The sequence below is a fragment of the Platichthys flesus genome, chromosome 20 (assembly GCF_949316205.1).
Source record: "Platichthys flesus chromosome 20, fPlaFle2.1, whole genome shotgun sequence".
Classification (NCBI taxonomy): domain Eukaryota; kingdom Metazoa; phylum Chordata; class Actinopteri; order Pleuronectiformes; family Pleuronectidae; genus Platichthys; species Platichthys flesus.
The window spans coordinates 9325349-9347170 of record NC_084964.1 but is presented as its reverse complement, the minus strand read 5'-3'; the positions used below and the strand labels follow the sequence as shown (position 1 = coordinate 9347170).

Genomic DNA, 21822 nt, shown 5'->3' with positions numbered 1-21822 from the left:
GCGTCCTAGATTGTGGCCAACTCTTTCCTAGCCAACCTGTCAACGTCTGCTCTGTTTGCCACCATCCTTGTGGAGTATCTTCTCGAGCGTCTGCCAGAGATGGGCTCGAATGTCGAGCTCTCGAATCTCTACCTCAAGCTCTTCAAGCTGGTGTTTGGTTCAGTTTCACTATTTGCTGCTGAGAATGAGCAGATGCTTAAGGTATGTCAGCGTTTGTTTTTGGTAACTTTTTTTCTCCTTAATATTAGGTTATCCTTACCTAGTGTGACTGCCCTAATTTCCACAGCCCCACCTCCACAAGATTGTAAACAGCTCCATGGAACTCGCCCAATCAGCTAAGGAACCCTACAACTACTTCCTGCTTCTCCGGGCTCTTTTCCGCTCAATTGGTGGAGGCAGCCATGACTTGCTCTACCAGGAGTTCTTACCCCTTCTCCCTAACCTGCTGCAAGGTAAAACCTCTCACATAGTTATTCTCAAGTAACGGTTGTGTTTGGTAAAGGTAAAAAACAAATCAGTTATACAAATTCACACTTTTCTATTTTTCTAATCTACTCTCTGCATGTCCTTAGGTCTGAACATGCTGCAGAGTGGCCTTCACAAGCAGCACATGAAGGACTTGTTTGTGGAGTTGTGTTTGACTGTGCCAGTGCGGCTGAGCTCCTTGCTGCCCTACCTACCCATGCTAATGGATCCACTGGTATCTGCCCTCAACGGCTCCCAGACTCTGGTCAGCCAGGGCCTTCGCACGCTGGAGCTGTGCGTCGACAACCTACAGCCGGACTTCCTCTATGACCACATTCAGCCTGTCAGGGCTGAGCTCATGCAGGTGGGAGGCTCTTCACATCATCTTGAATATTCACTGCTCAGATCAATATAATTCTTACTGAGCCGATTGGCTGGACAATGTTTTCTACAACAGAGTATTCTGGCCACTTAAAGGGAAAAATATATCTGAGATTTCGAGGATAAAGGAGCTAATTTAGCAGAAAAAAAGTCTTTAATTTACAAAAGTAAAGTACAAATATCACAAATCTACTCGGAAGAACCACACAAACTTGCATCTGTGTTCTGAGAGCTCATAGCCTCTCGAGAAATCTAGATTTTAATCCAGAAGGAGTCAAATTCGTGTGAGCACAAGCTTTCTTTGTGGCATATTTCCTGAAGATGTTTTTAGCTTTTTGTAAATTATAACATGTTAGCATATCTGCCCTCTAGTGGTCAAGAGGCACTGTGGCAATATCTGCACACCTCACTACAGCAGAATAAATGACTTGTTTCTAATCCTGATGACTCCACGAATGTTCTTTAGTTCAGAATAATAATAGTTTGATTGTCAAAAGCCAAACAAATAAATGTAAAAATAATTCTAATACCACTTTTCTACCAGAATAGGTTAATAACTAGTGACTTAACAGCTAGCTTTCCTAGTATCGGGTCGTTTTTTTTGTTCTCCTTACAATTCTTTTTTCTCCTTCTCACCTCCAGGCTTTGTGGCGTACCCTCCGTAATCCTGCGGAGAGCATCTCCCACGTAGCTTATCGGGTGCTGGGGAAGTTTGGAGGCAGCAACAGGAAGATGCTGAAGGAGTCTCAGAGGCTGCATTATGTGGTGACTGAGGTCCAGGGCCCGAGCATCAAGGCTGAATTCACTGACTGCAAGGCGTCCATACAGCTTCCCATGGAGAAGGTAAGACATGATGTGACGTCCTTCACTTTGTAATATTGTTTTTTTTAGAGCTTTCAGGGGAGCTTTTGGGACAGATTTCACTTTCACACACACTGCCTGAAACCAGTTGTAAGACTCCCTTCGTATTTCACTTTTAGAAAGAAAGAAAGTAAGAAACGTAGAAGAGGCTGACATTCCTCATTATTGTTCTCCTCAGAGAGCAATATATCCTTGTCGGGGGTTATGTGTGTGTGTGTGTGAGAGTGAAAGAGAGTGAGTGAGCAAGGGAGGAGATGTGTGTGTCCTCTAGGTAATTAAATTCATCTCCTGTTTCTCATCCTCATACCCAGTCAGCATTCATCAATCTAGTGTGGGCCACCATGGCGGCATTATTTACTCTCACTAATGGCTGCTCCTTCTTTCTGGCTATCCATCTGTGTGTTTGCCATCATCGTGAGATTAGGCGGCGCACACATGCTGCACACCCTCATGCGCAGGCTGAAGGCATGAATCAGGGTTATGATGCAGCCATATGGTGAGACGGCACATGGAGTTAGAGACGGCTTAAATTGCTGTAAGGTTAGCAGAGAGATTGAGTCACAACGATCTGAATAACTTAAATCTTGTCAGATAGAACAATGTGTAAAACATTCATGGGGGAGTAAAGCTGCACATCTGCATTTTTTCGCCTCTTTCACCTTTCAAGCTCTTTCCCAACATGTTTTTTCCTTCTTCTTAATAACCAGTTACCTCTACCAGTGCATTCGTGACATTTTTTTTTCATTGATTTAATAGCTGTTTGCTACCAAGCCTTTATGGAAGGCTTGATAGCGACTTAGAGCTAAAACGTATACAACAGCCTGATTTGAGTTCTGAGTCTAAGAAGAAAAAGATTCATTGCTCTCATGAAACGAAAGTTACCTCCAAATACTAAGACTCACTGCTCATCACCTTGATAATACCATCCCTTTGGTGAAGCATGCTGGTTGCATCATGCTACGGTGTGGGCTTTTCTCTCTGACGGTTCAACATAACTGCACAGAATCAAGGGAAGAATAAAAGCAGCCAAACACAGACAGCTCTTTGAAAGAAGAACCTGCTCCAGAAGTGCATGTGACCTGAGACTGGGGCGACGGTTCACCTTTCTGAAAACGTTTGAGTGGCTCCCAGTCAGCTCTCTGTCTGTCCTTGAATGGCCCAGCTAAAGCTCATATTTGAACCCGAAAGTACATGTTTGGAGAGACCTGAAGATGGCAGTTCCCAGACATTTCCCATCCAATCTGACAGAGCTTAAGAGGATCTGCCAGGGAGAGGAAGATAAACTGCACAAACTCAGGTGTGCAACGCTTGTAGAGACTTGAAGCTGTAAAATGCCGCTAAAGAAGCTTCTTCAAAGTCAAGCCTTTCCTTTCTTTCAGTGATTTTGAGAGGGTTATACATGCCTTTATCTCCACCCGACTTGATTCTTGTACTGCCCTCTATGGTGTTAGCCAGGCTTCCCTCTCTCGCTTGCATTTAGTCCACAAAGCTGCTGCTCGACTTCTAACTGGGACACGCAAGCCAGAGCAAATTTTTGCCTGAATTGGCGTCTCTCCATTGGATCCCTGTGAATTGTAAGATGTTAGCGTTTGCTTATAAAGCTCCGAATGGGCAGGCTCCATCCTCCCTTTCCCACCTTCTTCACCCATATATTCCTCCACGTACACTAATGTCTGCCAACAAATCACTTCTTGGCGTCCCTAAAGCAAGGTTGAAACACAGGGGAGAAGGAGCCTTCTCTGTTCTGGCCCCCAAACTCTAGAACGAGTTAAAAAACCCATTTGATCTCCTTGGCTTTCTCTGACCCTGTTTGAGAGTCTGGCTGTTTGTGGTTTTATCTTGTGGTTCATTGCTACTTTGTAAACAGTGTTTTATGTCATGTTTATGTTTTATGCTATGTTTTATCTATTGATTGGTGTACAGCACTTTGGTCCATTTTTTTTTTTTTATATATGCTTTATAGCTAAATTTGGATTGGATTATACAGACTGCTGCATCGTCACATGGGCTCACTCTGACATATTCCCGACATTTTACAAGGGCACTCAGGAAAAGTTCTGGAAAATGTCTGGAGCAACTGAAAGCGGCTTAAGAGATATATTAAATCAGATTTGAGACTACTTTGTCATTAATTGGGATAAGTTTAATTGTCTATTATTAATTATATATACAACACGATTCAGTGTGTACAAACTGACAGAACCGGAGTACTGTCTGAAAACTCCATGTACTTGTAGTAGATATCCTGAGTCCCAGCTGTGACAGCAATACCCTGATATCCTAATACACTGACAGCTCCACAATTCAATTATGCTGTGCACTCATCTCTCCTCTCAGTCTCCATCTATTCTTGCATTTTCCTAATCTTCGCCTCTCTGTTCTGAGTGGCGTTAATTAGTTCATTTTCTCCACATTCAAGTGCCTGGTTGCCATGGCTTGTCAGCCCATAATGTAGGAATCATACTGACCTTTGCTTGGCCAGATGCTCCCCGTGTTACATTCTGCAAAAAAATAAACAAATATACTGCAGACGAATTCCCATCTTAGAAACTGAACAACATCATCAGTTTGTATCATGGAAACTTTCCCAATGTCACTGTGGAACTAATTAAGATTTTGTCATTGTTATTCCTTTCAAGGCGATCGAGACGGCTCTGGACTGCCTGAAGAGCGCCAACACAGAGCCCTACTACAGACGGCAGGCCTGGGAGGTCATCAAGTGTTTCCTGGTGGCCATGACCAGTCTGGATGACAACAAGCACGCTCTCTACCAGCTCCTGTCTCATCCGAAGTAAGTCAGCATTCTCTGTTTGATCTTTGTGCGATCGATTGATTGTTGTTTTCCCTGGGCAATTTTGTGTGGCCAGGGCTCCAGAGTGCGACCATTTTTGGTGGAGTTTGGTGAGTTGCTGTATTAGAGCCAACGCAGATAGTATGTTTTTGTAATTTGTATCTGAAAAGCTTTTATTCTCATTTGTTGAATTCCCCTTCACGTCCCCATAGCTATTAGTCTGTTAATGAAGTCTGTTGTTAGGACTGGGATAAACCTTTCATTCAGACCAAATAAAGGGATTGGCTAGCCTACCTGTCTGTCATTAACTGACCTGCCTGCATGCACTCAAGTCTTGACAAGCCGGAGAGTCATATCCCTCTGAAGCAGAGACGATAGGAAGAAGTTAGCGAGCGATTCCCGGAAAGTCAGCTTGCAGCAGTTGTGAGGCGATGCGGGTTCATGTGTTTCGGGGCGTGGCTTTGACTAGAGGGCCAATGAGAGGGAGTGGGATATATCGATATCCTTTTTTTTAAGTATGGCCTGCTCTTTCTTTCCCTAGGATTACGAGCCCTAGCTTTAAGTCTACATGATTGACAGGAGGTGGTTAAATTACATGTCACGCACCCAGCCGTAAACAACCAGATCTCCAATCAATCATTCCCCTCTTTAACCTTTACTTGGCTTAATTAGAAATTCACCTCTACCCCATGTGGACTGTTTGCCCCTTCTCCTTCCTGTCTGTCATGTCCCAACCCCATCCACCATTACACAAGGTCTACACCTGCTGACATGCCCCACTTTTCAGTCTCTTGCATCAAGTCTTCACCACCCTCCACCCCCCCAAACACACACTGCTTCAATAGTTCTGTCTCTGAAGCAGGAATTGCTAATTACACACTTGTAGGGACCCCCACCTCCCCCACCCACCCTCTGGCAGATTTCACTGCATCGCTGAGACACATACATGAACAGACAGACAAACAGAAAGGGCGTGAGGGGGGGTGGTTGTCGGGTGGATTAGACACATTACCATCATTGATCCCTGGGCAGGGGCTAATTGACTTTCCCCTGTCTGTTTACGCTGCACCATGCCCCTTACACTCTCCTGTCATTACGCACTAACACACATACACACAAGCATGAATACGTCTGTGAGAACATTTCTGCGGAGATAATGAAGTGTGTCAGTTATGATCAGGGGGGTGCTCTTCCGCCTCATCTTGTCAGATGTCTCGATTTGCAGTGTCTCTCTCTCTCAAAGGATTTTTCACTCTGTTTCTGTGCCCTCATATTCCTCCCACCGTCTCCTATTGTCTCAGTATTACTGTAAATATAGTCTAATCAGTTCAGAAAGGAAAGAGACAATTCTTGAAATGCCAACTGGGGAAAACGTGGAGTGGCAGGCCCCCCGATGAATGAAAGGCATTCTGTCAACCATACCAGCCCACTTTCTCCACCCGCCACGTTCCTTGCCTCTTCCCTTCCTCTCCGTTCCCTCAGCCCGATTCTTCTCTCTCTTCCTCCGAAGAGCAGTCTTTTAAATGGCAATAATGAAATGAAGTGATCCATCAGGTCTGCCCCTGGCGTGTGGCATTATAAAACACAAGCTCAAGCATGGAGAAAACAGCTGCTCAATCACGCCGTGGCCCAGTTGCCTTCAGCTGCAGTAAATAACAAAAATACCAACAGGGGACAAAGACAGAGGCGGAATTAGGAGCAGACAAAAAGAGTAGAGAGACAGGGGGAACTAGGAGGTAATTTAAGGACAAATGGAATCAGAGATGCAGGGTTGGGGGGCTGCTGACGGGCTTTGGAAATGGATCTTTACTTTGAAATATAATTTGCATGGGCTGAACACAAATGATTGAATTATGTTTGGGCCTCGGGCTCAAATAAAGTTTCACTGCGACTGTCCCATATTAATATGTTGCCCTTGTTAATATGTAATCCTCTAATTCATCGTGTTTTTTTTTCTCCCCCATTAGCTTCACTGAGAAGTGGATCCCCAATGTCATCATCTCTCACCGCTACAAAGCACAAGACACGCCTGCCCGCCGAACGTTTGAACAGGCCCTGACTGGGGCATTCATGTCTGCGGTGATAAAGGACCTGAGGCCCAGCGCGCTGCCCTTCGTGGCCAGCCTGATTCGCCATTACACCATGGTCGCCGTGGCTCAGCAGTGTGGTGAGGGACTGCACCTCTGCAGCTGTACTCTCTAATATTAGCTTTATGTTTTACCCTGGCGTTGGCATTCCCCCCCCAGCTACGGAAGAGAATCAGTCACTTTCCAATTTGCTCCCTTCTTTGAATTTACGACAATTTCTTTCATAAATTCGGGCATTTAAATGTGAAGGCTACACGGACTGTAACATCTTGTACCTGTTTTGAAATTTACATAAATCTATTCTAATAACTTTTTTCTTTGTGTGCCGTTCCTTCATCCCAGGTCCGTTCTTGCTGCCGTGCTACCAGTTAGGCAGCCAGCCAAGCACTGCCATGTTCCACAGTGAGGAGAATGGTTCAAAGGGCATGGATCCATTGGTTTTGATCGATGCCATAGCTATCTGCATGGCCTACGAGGAGAAGGAGCTGTGTAAGATCGGAGAGGTGGCACTGGCCGTCATTTTTGACGTGGCCAGCATCATCCTCGGGTCCAAGGAGAGGGTATGTAACTGGTAGTAGGATGTTGGACGGTTTAATGATTTAATAAAGACATTTGGACCGAGGACCATGTACTCATTGTTTTGCAGTTGAGATAAACAATGTGGTTCGTTAAGAAATTATTTCTATATTTTATATTATTTATATTTTATTATTTATATTTGTATAAAATGTTTATAAAATGTTTTATTTTTGCATTTATAAATGTATAAACAGGAGACATTTCTGTCTGACTGTACTTGTATCTGCTCAACAACTGGTCATCCAGTTTAATTGGGTGGGGGCGGGGCTATAACGACCCAAGAAGTACACTGTCGACAGTGATGTTTTTTTTTGGAAGAGCTGTTGACAAAGAAATTGACTGACAGTGATTCCTTCAGCTTGAGTGACACTGCTGCAGTTTCTAAATGGGAATCAATAAATCCTCCTGTCCTCTGGTCTTCATCTGCAGGCGTGTCAGCTGCCCTTGTTCTCGTACATTGTGGAACGCCTTTGCGCCTGCTGCTATGAGCAGGCCTGGTACGCCAAGCTCGGTGGCGTGGTGTCCATCAAGTTCCTGATGGAGAGACTCCCGCTGATCTGGGTGCTGCAGAACCAGCTCACCTTTCTTAAGGCCCTGCTCTTTGTCATGATGGACCTCACAGGAGAGGTGAGAGAAAATAATGCATAATCAAGTATTTAGCAAATATTTCCAAAAGCAATATAAGTTATGTCTATTATTAATAACTGGGTGGAAAACAATACCTCCATCTTTTGTCCTCCCATGATATTTTACAAACATCTTTGTTACAATTCAATCCGGGCTCTTTACTGCATTTACAAACCTATTGGTTTTCACACAGGTGTCCAATGGCGCAGTTGCCATGGCGAAGACGACCCTGGAGCAGTTGCTGGTGCGCTGTGCCACTCCGCTGAAAGACGAAGAAAAGACTGAGGAGCTGCTGGCTGCCCAGGACAAGTCTTTCCACATGGTGACGCACGACCTGGTCCGGGAGGTCACCTCCCCGAACTCCACTGTCAGGAAGCAGGCCATGCACTCTTTGCAGGTGCTGGCACAGGTCACCGGCAAGAGTGTAACCGTCATCATGGAACCACACAAAGAGGTGAAACCAAGGACTGAGAGTTCTTCTAAAAATGTATATTGTGATTTAATGCTGTGCTACTTTGATGTCAAATCCACCTGATTTTCCCCCGAACAAAAAAGTAGACTGCACTAAAGGAGTCGTTTTTTTCTCAATTTGTGAGCAAAATATCTTTGAATCCACTTAAAATGTGTTTTAACGGGGTTCCCTTCTCTCCAGGTGTTGCAAGATATGGTTCCCCCCAAGAAGCACCTTCTCCGCCACCAGCCTGCCAATGCCCAGATTGGCCTGATGGAGGGCAACACGTTTTGCACCACCCTGCAGCCCCGCCTCTTCACAATGGACCTCAATGTCATGGAGCACAAGGTGTTCTACACAGAGGTATGCAAGACGCAGGAGTCATTGTTATCAAGAAGAATCTCCTTTTCAGACCGTTTCTTAATACATCATATTAATACATGTCTTTAATCACCACTTTAGCCCTCTTGATTATTGACCTCTTACTTTTTTTTGTGTGTGTTTTCCCGTCCATTCAAGCTGCTAAACCTGTGTGAGGCAGAGGATGCTGCTCTAATGAAGCTGCCATGTTACAAGAGTCTCCCCTCCCTGGTTCCCCTCCGCATTGCTGCCCTCAGTGAGTAGAGCCCACTTCACATAAGTGTTTTGTATATAACTGGACTTTTGTGAATGATTCTTAAATTGTGCTTAATATTATTGTAGACTATAATCCTCAATCTTAGTGAAATTTATAATAGATTTTATTTAAAAAAAAATCATTTGTCTAGCAACTTTCATGTTTACTCAGATTTTTGGGGATAATATTGTTGTTGACTGTATTTACATTTCACGACTGTGAGACTGGATTGTTAATTTGTTCACAAAATCTTAGTTTATTTATTTAACTGAAATGACTTCTTGTTTGTATGGCATATTTTATTGATATGACTTATCTCTTGTCTGTCTGTAGATGCCCTGGCAGCCTGTAATTACCTGCCCCAGTCCAGAGAGAAGATTATCGCCGCTCTGTTCAAAGCCCTCAACTCCACCAACAATGAACTACAGGAAGCTGGCGAGGCGTGCATGAGGAAGGTCAGTGTAAGAACTAGGTGCTAACTTTTCACATCATGATGCATAGAATTAGATTTTGCCTCTCAACCAATCTTCTTTATCAATTAAAACCAGTGCATTTTTTTTCCCCGAATAAACACTGAGGAACTCAATGTTTTCCTATATCTCAAAAAATCATTAAACCTAATATGATCACAAAACCAACAGTGCTTTATTTATGGTTTGGCTTCACACAAAACGGGTGAAATTGTCACTGTGACCACATTTTGAAACTTAAAAAATGTATTAGTTGCCAGGCAACGCCATCTTTACTTTTCCGTCACTTCGATCTTCACCTTTTTTCTTTTTCTCCCAGTTTTCATTTGTTTGAGAATTAATTTCAAGACTCTCAATCGATTTGCTCAGAAAGCTCAGACCTGTGTTACATCACTCACTTCAATTACAACTCCTTTTGAGCAGCCCGAGAGCCACCGACATGACCTTTCTAAACCTGGATTAAAGCCTCTCCAATGTCGACCTTATGCTTTAATCTCTTAATTTATCTCTGCGAAACTTTATGATATTGCATGTTTTGCTTATTTTATATAATTTGCTTTGCAAGAATGGTTTTTTAATTATCTGGATTTTGTCCTTTTTCTCTCCATTAGCGTTTTATCTATATCACTCAGGTCATGCGCCGTCTTCAAAGTCCTTTGTAAATCCTACCCTCCTAGTATTTCCCCACCCAGTTGTCTTCATATAGACCTCCCTTTGCTTTATCACACTCTCCCTGAACCAGGCCTTCTGCTATTCATCAAAGTATCCACACCGTCGTCACCTCTATCCATCTACCCCCCGAGCTCTATGTTGCTTCTCCCTTCCATTTCTGTGACCTTCATTTTCTTCCCTTACCACTGTCACTCCTTTTCACTATCCTGTGATTTATTTATTTTATCTAATTTTTCTCTTGGCCCGGCCGTTCTCTGATCCCCCTCCATTCTTTCATCTCTGCCCTGCTCGCACTAATGAGCGTTGCCATGGCCCAATCGATACAGGATGGAGTGTTTGTTCTCAGCACTGAGAGGAAAATGAATCTGGCTGCCATGCATCATTCCCCTCACGTCTTTTGTGAGGTTGTGGGTGTGCGTCATCAGTGTTGGCACGTGTGCTTGTTTAAGGCTGGCCCTGCCCTCATTTGAGTGGCCTTAGTTTCCTAATGGAGACACAAGAGTGGTGAGCAGTTCATGGGTGCTAGAAAGCCCGACAAGGTCTGGTCTGATGTGAAGGAAAAATTATTTGATTTATTGTGTTACATCTGATATGAATAATAATATATTTAATTTATCACCATAAACCACACAACACAAGCCTTTATTTTGAGGTATGATTTCAAGAGATACATCATTTGTCAATTCAGTAGAAGCATATTTTGGACTATGATTAAATTAAGTTCATTTGAAATGTTTAACAGTGCTAATCCTGTCTTCTATTGTAGTTCCTGGAAGGTGCTACCATCGAGGTGGACCAGATCCACACTCACATGCGCCCCCTGCTAATGATGCTGGGTGACTACCGCAGCCTGACGCTCAACGTGGTGAACCGCCTCACCTCCGTCACGCGCCTTTTCCCCACCTCTTTCAACGACAAGTTCTGTGATCAGATGATGGTGAGGAACCTCAAAGTCTGTCTTATCACCATCACAGCAACTTTGCGACCAAACTTTTAACTGTGTCAGGGTCAGTGCAACGATTTGAATCATAGAATATTTAAGTATTTAAGCCCTCGGACGTGGAATTAACATCTGTTCGGAGAGAGGTCCAGTCACAATCTGACAGCGTCAAGTTCGTCTGTTCACGACTAATATTAAAATTCTTTCTAAATTGGTATCATGTGAGCTATGCAAATAATCATTAGCGTCATTTGTGCTTGTGAAGGCTAAATTCATTCACCAAATTGTCAGGGTGCATTTGTTTCAGACGTGCACTTGGTGAAGACCAATTGTGGTCCTATCACTAAGGATGGATATTAATATCAAGTCTGAATGGGGACTGATTATTTTTAAGGTTTAACTCTTCAAATTAATCAAATAAGGTTTGTTGAAATTTGTGCTCTTTCTCTTCAAAATTAGCAATTACTAGTTTCTTGTACTAAATGATGTATTAATGTTCATACTCACAACCATAACAGATACGAGTAAACATAATACTGTCTTTTATAAAAACAAAACCTTCAAGAATGTGGCTAAAGATGTGGACTGCCTCTGTATATTTCAGTTTTACATATGCTTGCCAATATTTTGAATTGATGGGAACACTTGCTATCACACACCTTGGCAGCATAGGTTAATACTTATGAGGTACATTTGTTATTTATTTCTGTGATCTTGAGTTATTAACTTGCTGGTCCTTGCTGGTGCCATGTTCTGCTTATTGAGCTAGGCAAATGCCCAGACTACACTACAAACTACTTGCATAGAGTCCAAATAGAGTCTAAATCTAATCTTGTTGCCTCTTTCGTTCTCAGCAACACCTGAGGAAGTGGATGGAGGTGGTTGTAATAACCCACAAGGGAGGCCAGCGAAGCGATGGCAGTGTGAGTATACACCGTTTACTGTGTCCCATACCCATACTTTACAGCACTCAGACATGCATTCCAAACGCAAAACTTTCATCGCACAGTGAAGCATAGATTTAGTTGAAATCCTTCTTGACTAAAATACAGCTGTATACTGCCTAAACCAATAGCTTGCACCAGGGTGGGACAGAAATTGCCCCTCATACACACAAAGCCATCGTCGCATGTAGTCATCACCCCCTCAACGTGGCCTCCTCCCAGATGAGTTGTGAGTGGCCATATTACAATCAATGATTAATTAGGCGCCAGGCAGGCGGCGGTGGGCCCAGCGCTGTGTCGTCTCATTATCTTCCCGGCAGATAACCTTGTAAAGGCAGAGGAAAGGTGAGCGCGAAAGAGAGGGGGGTAAAACAGCTGCCTCCCCCTCGGAGAAATAAAAGAAAAAAATGTCCCCTCTTGCCCCATCTCAAAATGATGTGCTTAATTAGATGCAAATTGGCCCTTTGTCTGTCCCTGCTACCAGCTCGTGGTCTTTGTGCCTGTTGACAGCAATGCTGGCAGTGACAACACAGCAAGGGTCACAGGATCAATTAGCCAAGCCCGATAAAGACAAAACTGGAGAACGAGGGATGGAGAGGGGTCGAATAGGGATGGTCAGAAGACATGTGGGCGTGAAAGAGGGGTTTTTACAGGGAGGAGGAGGATATGGAGTAGAGTAATGAGGTGTGAGTATAGAGCTGGAATGGGGGAAAAATAATTTCAGGCTACATCCCCACTACTTCACATGCGTCGAAGAATCTCTGAAGTGCGACAAAAAATGTTCCTTGGTCTCACCGGTACACTAAACATTCAGCTGGTGTGTCTCTGAATTTAATCGAGTGGTGTTGCTTCCTCATCCCAATCTCCTCTGCAGAATTTACACTCACACACACAGGCCCACTCACTCACACCCTGACACACGGACAGTGAAGAGAAGAAAGTACTGAAACGTTAACAAGGCGGTTTGTCGGGAAAGACAAATACATGTGATTGTCTGTGTGAGGAGAGTGACAGAGACGAGCAAACACACACACACACACACACGCACACGCACACGATCCTAGAGAAAAAGCTGGAATACTTAATACCTAAAACAATACAAAGCCAAAAGCTCATCTAAATCACAACCTTCCTGTTTAATGAGCAGGAAACAGTTTCTGTGCCAAATGTTAGCTATTTATTCAAGTGCAATTTTTGTTAGCAGAGCTAGACAGTCCATTGTATTTATTGTTCGTTGCCTGTGGTTTATTTGAATGATGTTTTTTTTATTTAGGATATTTTAATGTTCTTAACTCTAATTCAATTGTCAGACTGATTATTCTTTAGGATGAAGTTCATTAGTCATTATTTACAATGGTTTCACAATGATAACAATATCATGTATAGCACAATCATTTCTGGGGCAAACTATCATCCGACAAAATGTGTTTATTGTGACAGGCCTACCTTGATATTTTTAATAATGGGAAAATGAAATTTTCTTACATAACCAATTAATCTATCGGAACTGTATAAAGAAGGGATAATAGGTGTATTATCGGGGTGACAAAAGGTGCCCTGCACGGTTTAATTCACCCGTGGTTTGTCCCGAGGTCATTGGTAAAAGCTGGTGCTGTCCCATTCATTTCACTATCACCCTGTCTTATCTCTTCACCCTCCATATTGAACAGAGACAGACAACACACAGCCACACAAAATTGCACACATACTGCTTTGCTGACTTTGATCATTGTCTCCCGTTCCCGTACAGCCTGCGTTGGAGGGCGTTGAGGTGAGAAGTGACCTGGTGTGGCGCCTCCTGTTGGTGACTGTCAGTGATTGAAACGTAGTTTAACAAATGTTGTGCTGTCGAACTGAGGCAATGTTGTGGTAGTAGTGCTTGGGAAGTCACCCTGTTTGTCTGTGATCGTCTTTAGAAATGTTACCGTTATCTTTGCTTTGATCTAACCTAAAAAAAAAATCCAGTTCTTTTTTTAGATATTGCAAGTTTTATGAAGATGATTATAATACATGTTGTCCTATTATTTGTTTGTAGTCTGTGCATTTAACACAATAACTCATGTGACCCTGGTCCTCTGCACCATACCTGGTGGAAGTTGTATACCTAGCGATGACAAATGTCATTTTCAGTCTTTTGCCTAAAATTCATCCTAGTCTTTCCACAGTGGCTGTCCATCGAGACTGTCAGAAATTATGTCCGTGTCTCGTCCCATCATTTTTTGAAAAGTTTCATCTACTCCCTTCTTCCCTCTGTACTCTTTATTTTTGTCTGCTTCTGTAGGAGATGAAGATCTGTTCTGCCATCATCAACCTTTTCCACCTGATCCCAGCCGCGCCGCAGACTCTGGTCAAACCTCTGCTGGAGGTCGTCATGAAGACAGAGAGAGCCATGCTCATAGAGGTAGGACAGCAGCTTCATTTATTTATACAGACCTAAAGCCATACTTTGATGTAGTGGCTTAAAATACATCATAGATATGAGTGTGAACAGCATTTGAGGAGTAGCAATGAAATTCTAGAGCACTGCTAAACACTTCAGTGACGAGGGGGAAAAAGCTTAAAGATAAAAACCATCATCGTTATGCTTTAATGGATGTCACAGCGATCATCTGTAATCAGCAAAGATCTTCAGGAGAAAGTGATCTAAATCTGTATTTGTGTTCATGATTGGATTCCCTACTTTCCTCTTTTTCTGTCTAACTCCTTTTCCTCTCCTCCTTCCTGCGCCAGGCCGGCAGTCCATTCAGGGAGCCCTTGATCAAGTTCCTGACGCGTCACCCGTCTCAAACAGTAGAGCTGTTCATGATGGAGGCTACGCTCAACGACCCCCAGTGGAGCCGCATGTTCATGGTCAGACGCCGGCAGCTCTTAGCAGCAGCCCCCTCAGTCATTTCATCGACACATTTGTCATTAGTACAGTACATTTTGCTTCTTTTTGCTGCCTCAGTAATGGCCTATAATCAGGGATAAATTGGCTGTTGCGAGGCTCAGTGGTCCTTCTTAAAACCAAATCGAGACAGATCACTCCCTGTTGTTACAGTTGCTGCGCCAGGCCAGAATGTAGTTCTCTAGTCTTACTATATGTTGCGTTTTGTGTATGTTCATATACAGAGTTTCCTGAAACACAAAGATGCCAAGCCGCTAAGAGACGTGCTGGCCTCTAATCCGAACCGCTTCCTCCCCCTGCTGGTTCCTGCCGGCACTGCAGCAACAGTTCGCCCTGGGTCGCCTTCCACCACCACAGCCAGACTGGACCTGCAGTTCCAGGCCATTAAGGTATAAACATTTTCATTACAGTTCTGTTGAGGTAAACATCCATCCCACACACCTACACACATTTATTGGCAGATCGGTTGTACACCTTTTGTTAAGTGAACTCTGAGTAATTCCACCATCTTTAACCTTTAACCCCTATTTTTTTTCTGCCTGTCTGTGTAGATCATCAGCATCATTGTGAAGAATGATGAAGGTTGGTTGGCCGGGCAACACTCCCTGGTCAGCCAGCTCAGACGGGTCTGGGTCAGCGAGGCCTTCCAGGAGCGGCATCGCAAAGACAACATGGCTGCCACCAACTGGAAGGAGCCGAAGCTGCTGGCCTTCTGCCTGCTGAGCTACTGCAAGTGAGTACAGCCATTCAACTTGTGATGGGAATGAAATGCGTCTAAATGTTGGATAAAGATGTCGTTTCAGATCAGATGACTGGGGGACTGTCGAGTCTGTCCTCCCTCGAGAGTTACTGCAGATCAAACTTTGAACCGAGCATTATTCTAAAATTAACAATGGTATTAATAGAGTGTAAACACATTAGCTTGTGTAAGGACCACGAGCCAGTAATTCTAACAAACTAAAATGTTATTCCAATCACAAATGACTTCCTCCCCCACTGACACTAGACACACAGCAGATGTTTATTTGAGACCCCGCAATTAACCCTCAATCACTGCAGGCATTAATTTCAGATTGCATGTGTTCAGTCACCCTTTTTTAAATGTTTATTAGCAGAATCTATTTTAAAAATGACGGCACACAGTTTGACTGGTTCACAAGAGACATATCTCCTGCTGCCTCTCACTGCATATTTCCTCTATAGGCGTAACTACTCCGAGATTGAGCTGCTGTTCCAGCTGCTGCGGGCCTTTACGGGTCGTTTCCTGTGCAACATGACCTTCCTGAAGGAATACATGGAGGAGGAGATTCCCAGGAACTACTCCATCGCCCAGAAACGGGCCCTGTTCTTCCGCTTTGTCGAGTTCAATGACCCGCACTTCAATGATGAGCTCAAAGCGAAGGTACGCACATTGGAAATCCTACGAGGCTTTTATAACTTTGCAAATGATCTTTTTGGGATTAGCGCTGAAATAATGATGACACACAGTATTGCTGACCACGAAGTAAAAGATTACCTGTATTTCTCTGGTTGCTCGGCTTTATAAGCATTATGGGACCACAACAGTTGACACAATCATCCAGCATTCGAAAAGGATCCAATTCAAGTGGTGAAATAAGCAGAACATTCGATTGCATTGGTGGATCATTAGGAATGTTTGTTTAAAATGTCTGAACTGAGTCGTTATATCCTCCATCTGTTGAAAACATTACAAGGGAGGAAATTAACTTTGTCAGCATTGTTTTTTATATTTCACCACTGTTCTGGCATGGGGGTACTAGAGCAGTACTTATTTTTGGACTTAAAAAACATGCTATAGATATATACATATTTTGACAAATTCTATTAAGCTGTGGTCCACTTGTAGCCCATATTTGAAAGCAATTATTTAAATAGGGTTTTACATGTATTGCTTTTTGTCTGTAAAATGGATTTAAAACATTATTGGTTGACCATTCTGCCCATTCCTGAGCTCAAAAATGGATTATAGAACATGTAGTTAACTTCTTTGAGCATCACCTCAGCTTGCCTTCTGTGCTTCTGGGAAATGCAGGTGTGGAGGGACCTGATCTGTGTGACTTTAATGGTTGGTGTATTCTGTAGCAGAAGTTCTTTGATGGAGTCAGGAAGGTCATCTTGTCTGGTTGTAGACCCTCAGAGGCTCACAGATGAATGCTTCCGTCCTCCACCCGACCTGCTGCTGCCAGCATTACAAGTCGTTGGAGCTGCTTTTTAATTAAGCTCATTCTCTCGAATGCATGTGCTCCACGCATACACACACAGACATATGCGGCCGCACAGCTGTAACAGGCACACGACCTGGCACAGAGGCGCAACAGCGCCGCTGTTAAGTACAAAGCGGGTCAGTTGGGAAGGGCTGCCCTGGCACTCGGTAGCACAGAGCCACATGGCGGTGTGGAAAGAACACAAAACTGTGCACTGTGCAGCTGGCGAACGTGTCCAAATCCAAGGACAACTTGTGTCTATGATGTCGCTCAGTCCACCCAGTTCTTTCTGCTAATTTTCAGCTTGTGTTGCTTCAGCAGCATATGGACCAGAAAAAGAGACAAAGTAAAGGCAGACTGAGTCCAGCTGAATAATTGTGCTGCTGTCGTTCCAGGCCCAAATGCTGCTTTTTAATTTTTAGCAGCACTGAGCCTACAGTACTACCAACCCAACAGCATTGTGTTGTTTTCCCCTTAATTGTTCTCTCTGGTGCCCAGCAGATGTTAGCTGTGTGTCTGTGTGCTGCGTGTGTGTGTATCGGTGTGTCAGAAAGAGAGATGATGTGTTTCTGTGTGAATATGTTTGTGCCCAGTGTGAGTGGTACCTCCACCGACGTTTGAATAATTGCCTTTCGCATTTTTCCCAGTAGCATAATAACATGGGCACGTGTGCGTGCGTGTCTGTAATTTTTTTTTGTGCTTGCGTTCTTGTGTTGCATCACTGAGATTAAGAATGTGTCACTTTTATCAAGACACAGAATAAAGTGTGTGTGTGTTTGAAAGGGAGAGAAGGAGAGCATATTGCATATTTTGTTCTTTACGAAAAAAACTGTTGTTACTGAAAAAAGCTTTTGTGCTGCTTTTCTACTTTTCATAGATTTCAAGCAGACAAACAAACGTGTGGATGAAATTCATGAATCACCGTGCTCCTGTTTCACATTCTGCTTTTTCTTTTGGTTGTTGTTCCTGTCATGACATCCAGCGTAGCACAAATACACAGCAGGAGGCTAAAGATTTAACAAATCCAAGTGAAAGAAACCACATTATTGAAGATGACAACTTCAAATCAATGGAGTACGTTGATTACCCAATACAATGATTGAGAATGATCCACTGCCTGTGGCTTCTTCACAATAAAACTCCAGGAACCATAATAGCACTACATCACATACACACACACACACCCCCACACATGTTATTTTTTTTAACAGTATGGAAATGAGATTTAAGATAAGTAAGACACCTACAGAAATGGATTTAGCCTACTTGCCCAGTGGTATTATGTGCGCACACATGCAGCAAAACAGAGCCTGCAGGATCACTTTCTCTAATGGGATGGCATTACAGAAACATGTCTGTGATCCTACAGTGATTGATACTAGAGAACTTCTCAGGAACACACTTGTGCCCCACGCATTGTGTCTTCATTTAGGGGCGTGCGTGTTCCCCTGCATGCGCACAAGTCCTATCAACGCATGCATTGTGCAGGACGTGTGTGAGTAATGCGTTAATGAAGGAGCTGGAACATACGCTGCCACAGCTCGTTCTGCACTGAGCAATGCCCTGTCCTCCCCAATGATGGATTGAAAGGGGGGTTCATTAACAGATAGCAGCTTCTTTAATAAATGCAGTCGTTACTTGTACCGTGGTGGGGTTATTCTGCATTTTACTGGCTAATCGGTCCTTTTGTCTTTACCGCCAAAGACATGGCAACTATCCTGCAGGTTACTTAATTGTATTTTAAGCCGTCCCTCCGCAGTAGTTTAGATTTATTTCTTTCAATGCCTTTGTATTAATTAGGGAAAATATAATCCTGATCTCATCTTTAGTGTTCCCAGGAGTTGTAATTTATAGGATTTTTAACCGTTACACACTTATTACCATCATTTTGTTTCGCATTTGATGTTTCTTTACCTGAAGTTTGTCTAAAATGTTTCTGAGTAAATCTTTCCCTTGTTGGTGAATAATTTTTTTTTTCCTGCTGTTATTACTCTGCCTGCATCACTTTAACTTTAATCACTTGATAATGTGCCGTTGAGAGTTGTGCAGATTTTTTAAATGAATCTTTGGAAGGACCACACCGGGAGATCTCACTGATTAGCTTCACCTTCCTTGAAGGAGTCCTTTCACTGAAATCATCCATTTGAGCCTTTTTGAAACTCAAAGCTGTCAAAGTTACATCTTCCCTTTTAATTAACTCGAAAATGTTTTAGGGTTTCCTTATCATTATAATCAACCCAATGTGCTTTTCTCTTTTCCTAGGTGCTGCAACACATCTTGAATCCAGCCTTCCTGTGCAGCTTTGAGAAGGGGGAAGGTGAACAGCTGCTTGGGCCGCCAAACCCTGAAGGAGACAATCCTGAAAGCATCACTAGTGTCTTCATCACCAAGGTATACGTGCACATATTTGGCAACTTATTTAGTAATCGATTGGTGGGGTCGGTTATAATGCACGACGCACACGCTGTGATGAACCTTAAGAGAAAAACCATGAGGGAACTCTGCTTCTTCTTCGTCCTCCTCTTCTCTCGGTTTACTGGAGGATCGTGAAAAACTTTAGGTCCATACCTCTGTGATAATGTGCTGCTGTGTCGTGTGAAAGCAGCTTAACACACGTTTTCTTTGAGGTTTTACAGCAAAAGGTTCACATGCATTTAACGACCGTTGCCTCCCCTATTAAACCACGAAAAAGCAATGAGAAAGCAGAAGCAATGATTTGAACATAGCAGAAAAGCCGACTTTGTCTCTCCATCAGTCTCTGATTTCATTACCTGCTGCATTTCCTCTCATAATCTCTGATCAGTACAAAGCATCTCCGTACTCAGTCATCATCAACTGCGTCCCACTTGCTCTGATTCTTCTCCTCTTCTTAATTGCTGAAATCCTATCTTTCTCTTCTTCCTTTTTGTCTCTTCATCCATCTTCATTTCCTTCTCCCCCTCCAACCATCCCACCGCCTCCTCTTTTCCATCACGTTTCATTCATCAGGCCAGGCTATAATTCCTCTTGTAAATGTCATGGTGTGACCATGCTAAAGGTCAGCATGTTTGTTTGTGCTGTGGCAGATCTCATCACTGACTAACACCGGTCCTAATGGCTGCTAATGGCTCCTCTATGGTCTGGTTAAAACTCATTTCCTCACTTACCTCCCTCTCTCTGGCTGCTCTATCTCCTCTCTAGGGAATTCAGATGGTGATGTGTGTACTTTAATGGGGCGGGGGGGCTGTTTTTTTAAAAAAAAGGTTCTCAATATGTGAAAAGGTAGATTGCTGCTGTGCTGCAGCGTCATTCAAATGTAATTTTGGGAAGTAAACATTGCTCAGAACTGCAGTATACTTGTAGGCTGTCATCGCCAGACCAATTTGCATCTGTGAATGGGTCTAGAACCTCTCGGGTCATTTCCGATTTCCAAGGGACATTATCAAACCTAAGCCAGACATTGCTATAAGCAAAATGCGTGTCTTAGCAGAGAGTGAATATTCGAAATGAACTACAGCATTCAGGTGTTGCTTGTTCTTCTTTTGGAGAAAATATACCATCCAGTTATATTACAGCATCGGTAGCAAATTCAACAGACCTCTCCACAACAGCAGCAGCCATCTTGGTTGTTTCAGAAAACGTGTCAGTGGAACTTTAGTTACATGCTCCTGTCAGTCATCTTATCAAATTCACCCTATTGGTCTCCAGACTGGTATAATTGTGTTATTCATAAAAATAATTTATTCTAATGGATATGTATGTAGTTGGGTACAGTCCAGTGCAACTGCTGTTTTGCATATTCAAGATGAAGTGATTTCTTTATCCACCAAACATCATAACCAACAATCTTTAACCCCCACTTCCAGGTTTTGGACCCAGAGAAGCAAGCCGACCTTCTGGACTCACTGCGGATCTGCCTGCTGCAGTTCTCCACCCTGCTGGTGGAGCACGCTCCCCACCACATTCACGACAACAACAAATCACGCAATAGCAAGCTGCGGCGCCTCATGACCTTTGCTTGGCCGTGCCTGTTGCCCAAAGCCTGCGTGGATCCTGCCTGTAAATACAGTGGACACTTGCTTCTGGCCCACATCATCGCCAAGTTTGCCATCCACAAGAAGATTGTCCTGCAGGTGAGGAGGATCTCAAAGAGAGACGGGAAAACTCTGGAGCACGGGTTTGACTTAACTCAAAACCTTAAATGGAGAATAACCATAAATCAAGTCAAATTTGTTTAGCAGATATAAAATACACTAAAACTATGCACAAAAAGATGAAACAAGAAAATCCTCCAGATGACAAAGACTCAACTGAAATTAAACAACAGCTGAAAACATGATAGAAGATACTTACCCGGATGAATACTGTGTGAATTGTGCTGATGGAGATATTGATGTTACTATAGTGGAATTAAAAATGGTGGTATGTGTGTATATATTTGCAAGAGAGCCAGAAAATAAGTGTTTAGCTTATTTGTACTACCTGAAATCGAAATCCAATGAAATATGAATGTATGTATGTATATGAATGAAATGTAGAAAGAGTAACAGTGTTTAAAGGGTAAGAAAAAAAACAAAAAGGAGAAGACACTTCCTTTTAAGTATGGTGTGTTTCCTTGGTCTAGGTCTTTCACAGCCTGCTGAAGGCCCACACCATGGAGGCGCGGGCCATTGTGCGGCAGGCCATGGCCATCCTCACCCCGGCTGTGCCCGCCCGCATGGAGGACGGCCACCAGATGTTGACCCACTGGACCCGAAAAATAATTGTAGAGGAGGGACACACGGTACCGCAGCTCGTCCACATACTGCATCTCATCGTGCAGCACTTCAGGGTAAGCACATTAACCG

The 21822-nt window shown here is 43.4% G+C and overlaps 1 protein-coding gene across 1 annotated transcript in view; it reads left to right on the top strand.

The window, feature by feature from the left end:
• The window catches only part of trrap (transformation/transcription domain-associated protein), a 76483-nt gene that overhangs the window by 8643 nt on the left and 46018 nt on the right, over positions 1–21822 (top strand). Inside the window, exons 18-40 of the mRNA XM_062414089.1 lie at positions 10–201; positions 287–452; positions 573–829; positions 1489–1689; positions 4347–4498; positions 6466–6665; positions 6928–7145; positions 7594–7791; positions 7985–8245; positions 8444–8605; positions 8762–8858; positions 9192–9313; positions 10767–10937; positions 11795–11863; positions 13635–13655; positions 14166–14285; positions 14615–14734; positions 14996–15160; positions 15323–15504; positions 15975–16173; positions 19259–19387; positions 20842–21108; positions 21600–21806. Coding sequence (XP_062270073.1) covers positions 10–201; positions 287–452; positions 573–829; positions 1489–1689; positions 4347–4498; positions 6466–6665; positions 6928–7145; positions 7594–7791; positions 7985–8245; positions 8444–8605; positions 8762–8858; positions 9192–9313; positions 10767–10937; positions 11795–11863; positions 13635–13655; positions 14166–14285; positions 14615–14734; positions 14996–15160; positions 15323–15504; positions 15975–16173; positions 19259–19387; positions 20842–21108; positions 21600–21806 — 3876 coding nt within the window. The remainder of the gene's footprint in view (positions 1–9; positions 202–286; positions 453–572; positions 830–1488; positions 1690–4346; positions 4499–6465; positions 6666–6927; positions 7146–7593; positions 7792–7984; positions 8246–8443; positions 8606–8761; positions 8859–9191; positions 9314–10766; positions 10938–11794; positions 11864–13634; positions 13656–14165; positions 14286–14614; positions 14735–14995; positions 15161–15322; positions 15505–15974; positions 16174–19258; positions 19388–20841; positions 21109–21599; positions 21807–21822) is intronic.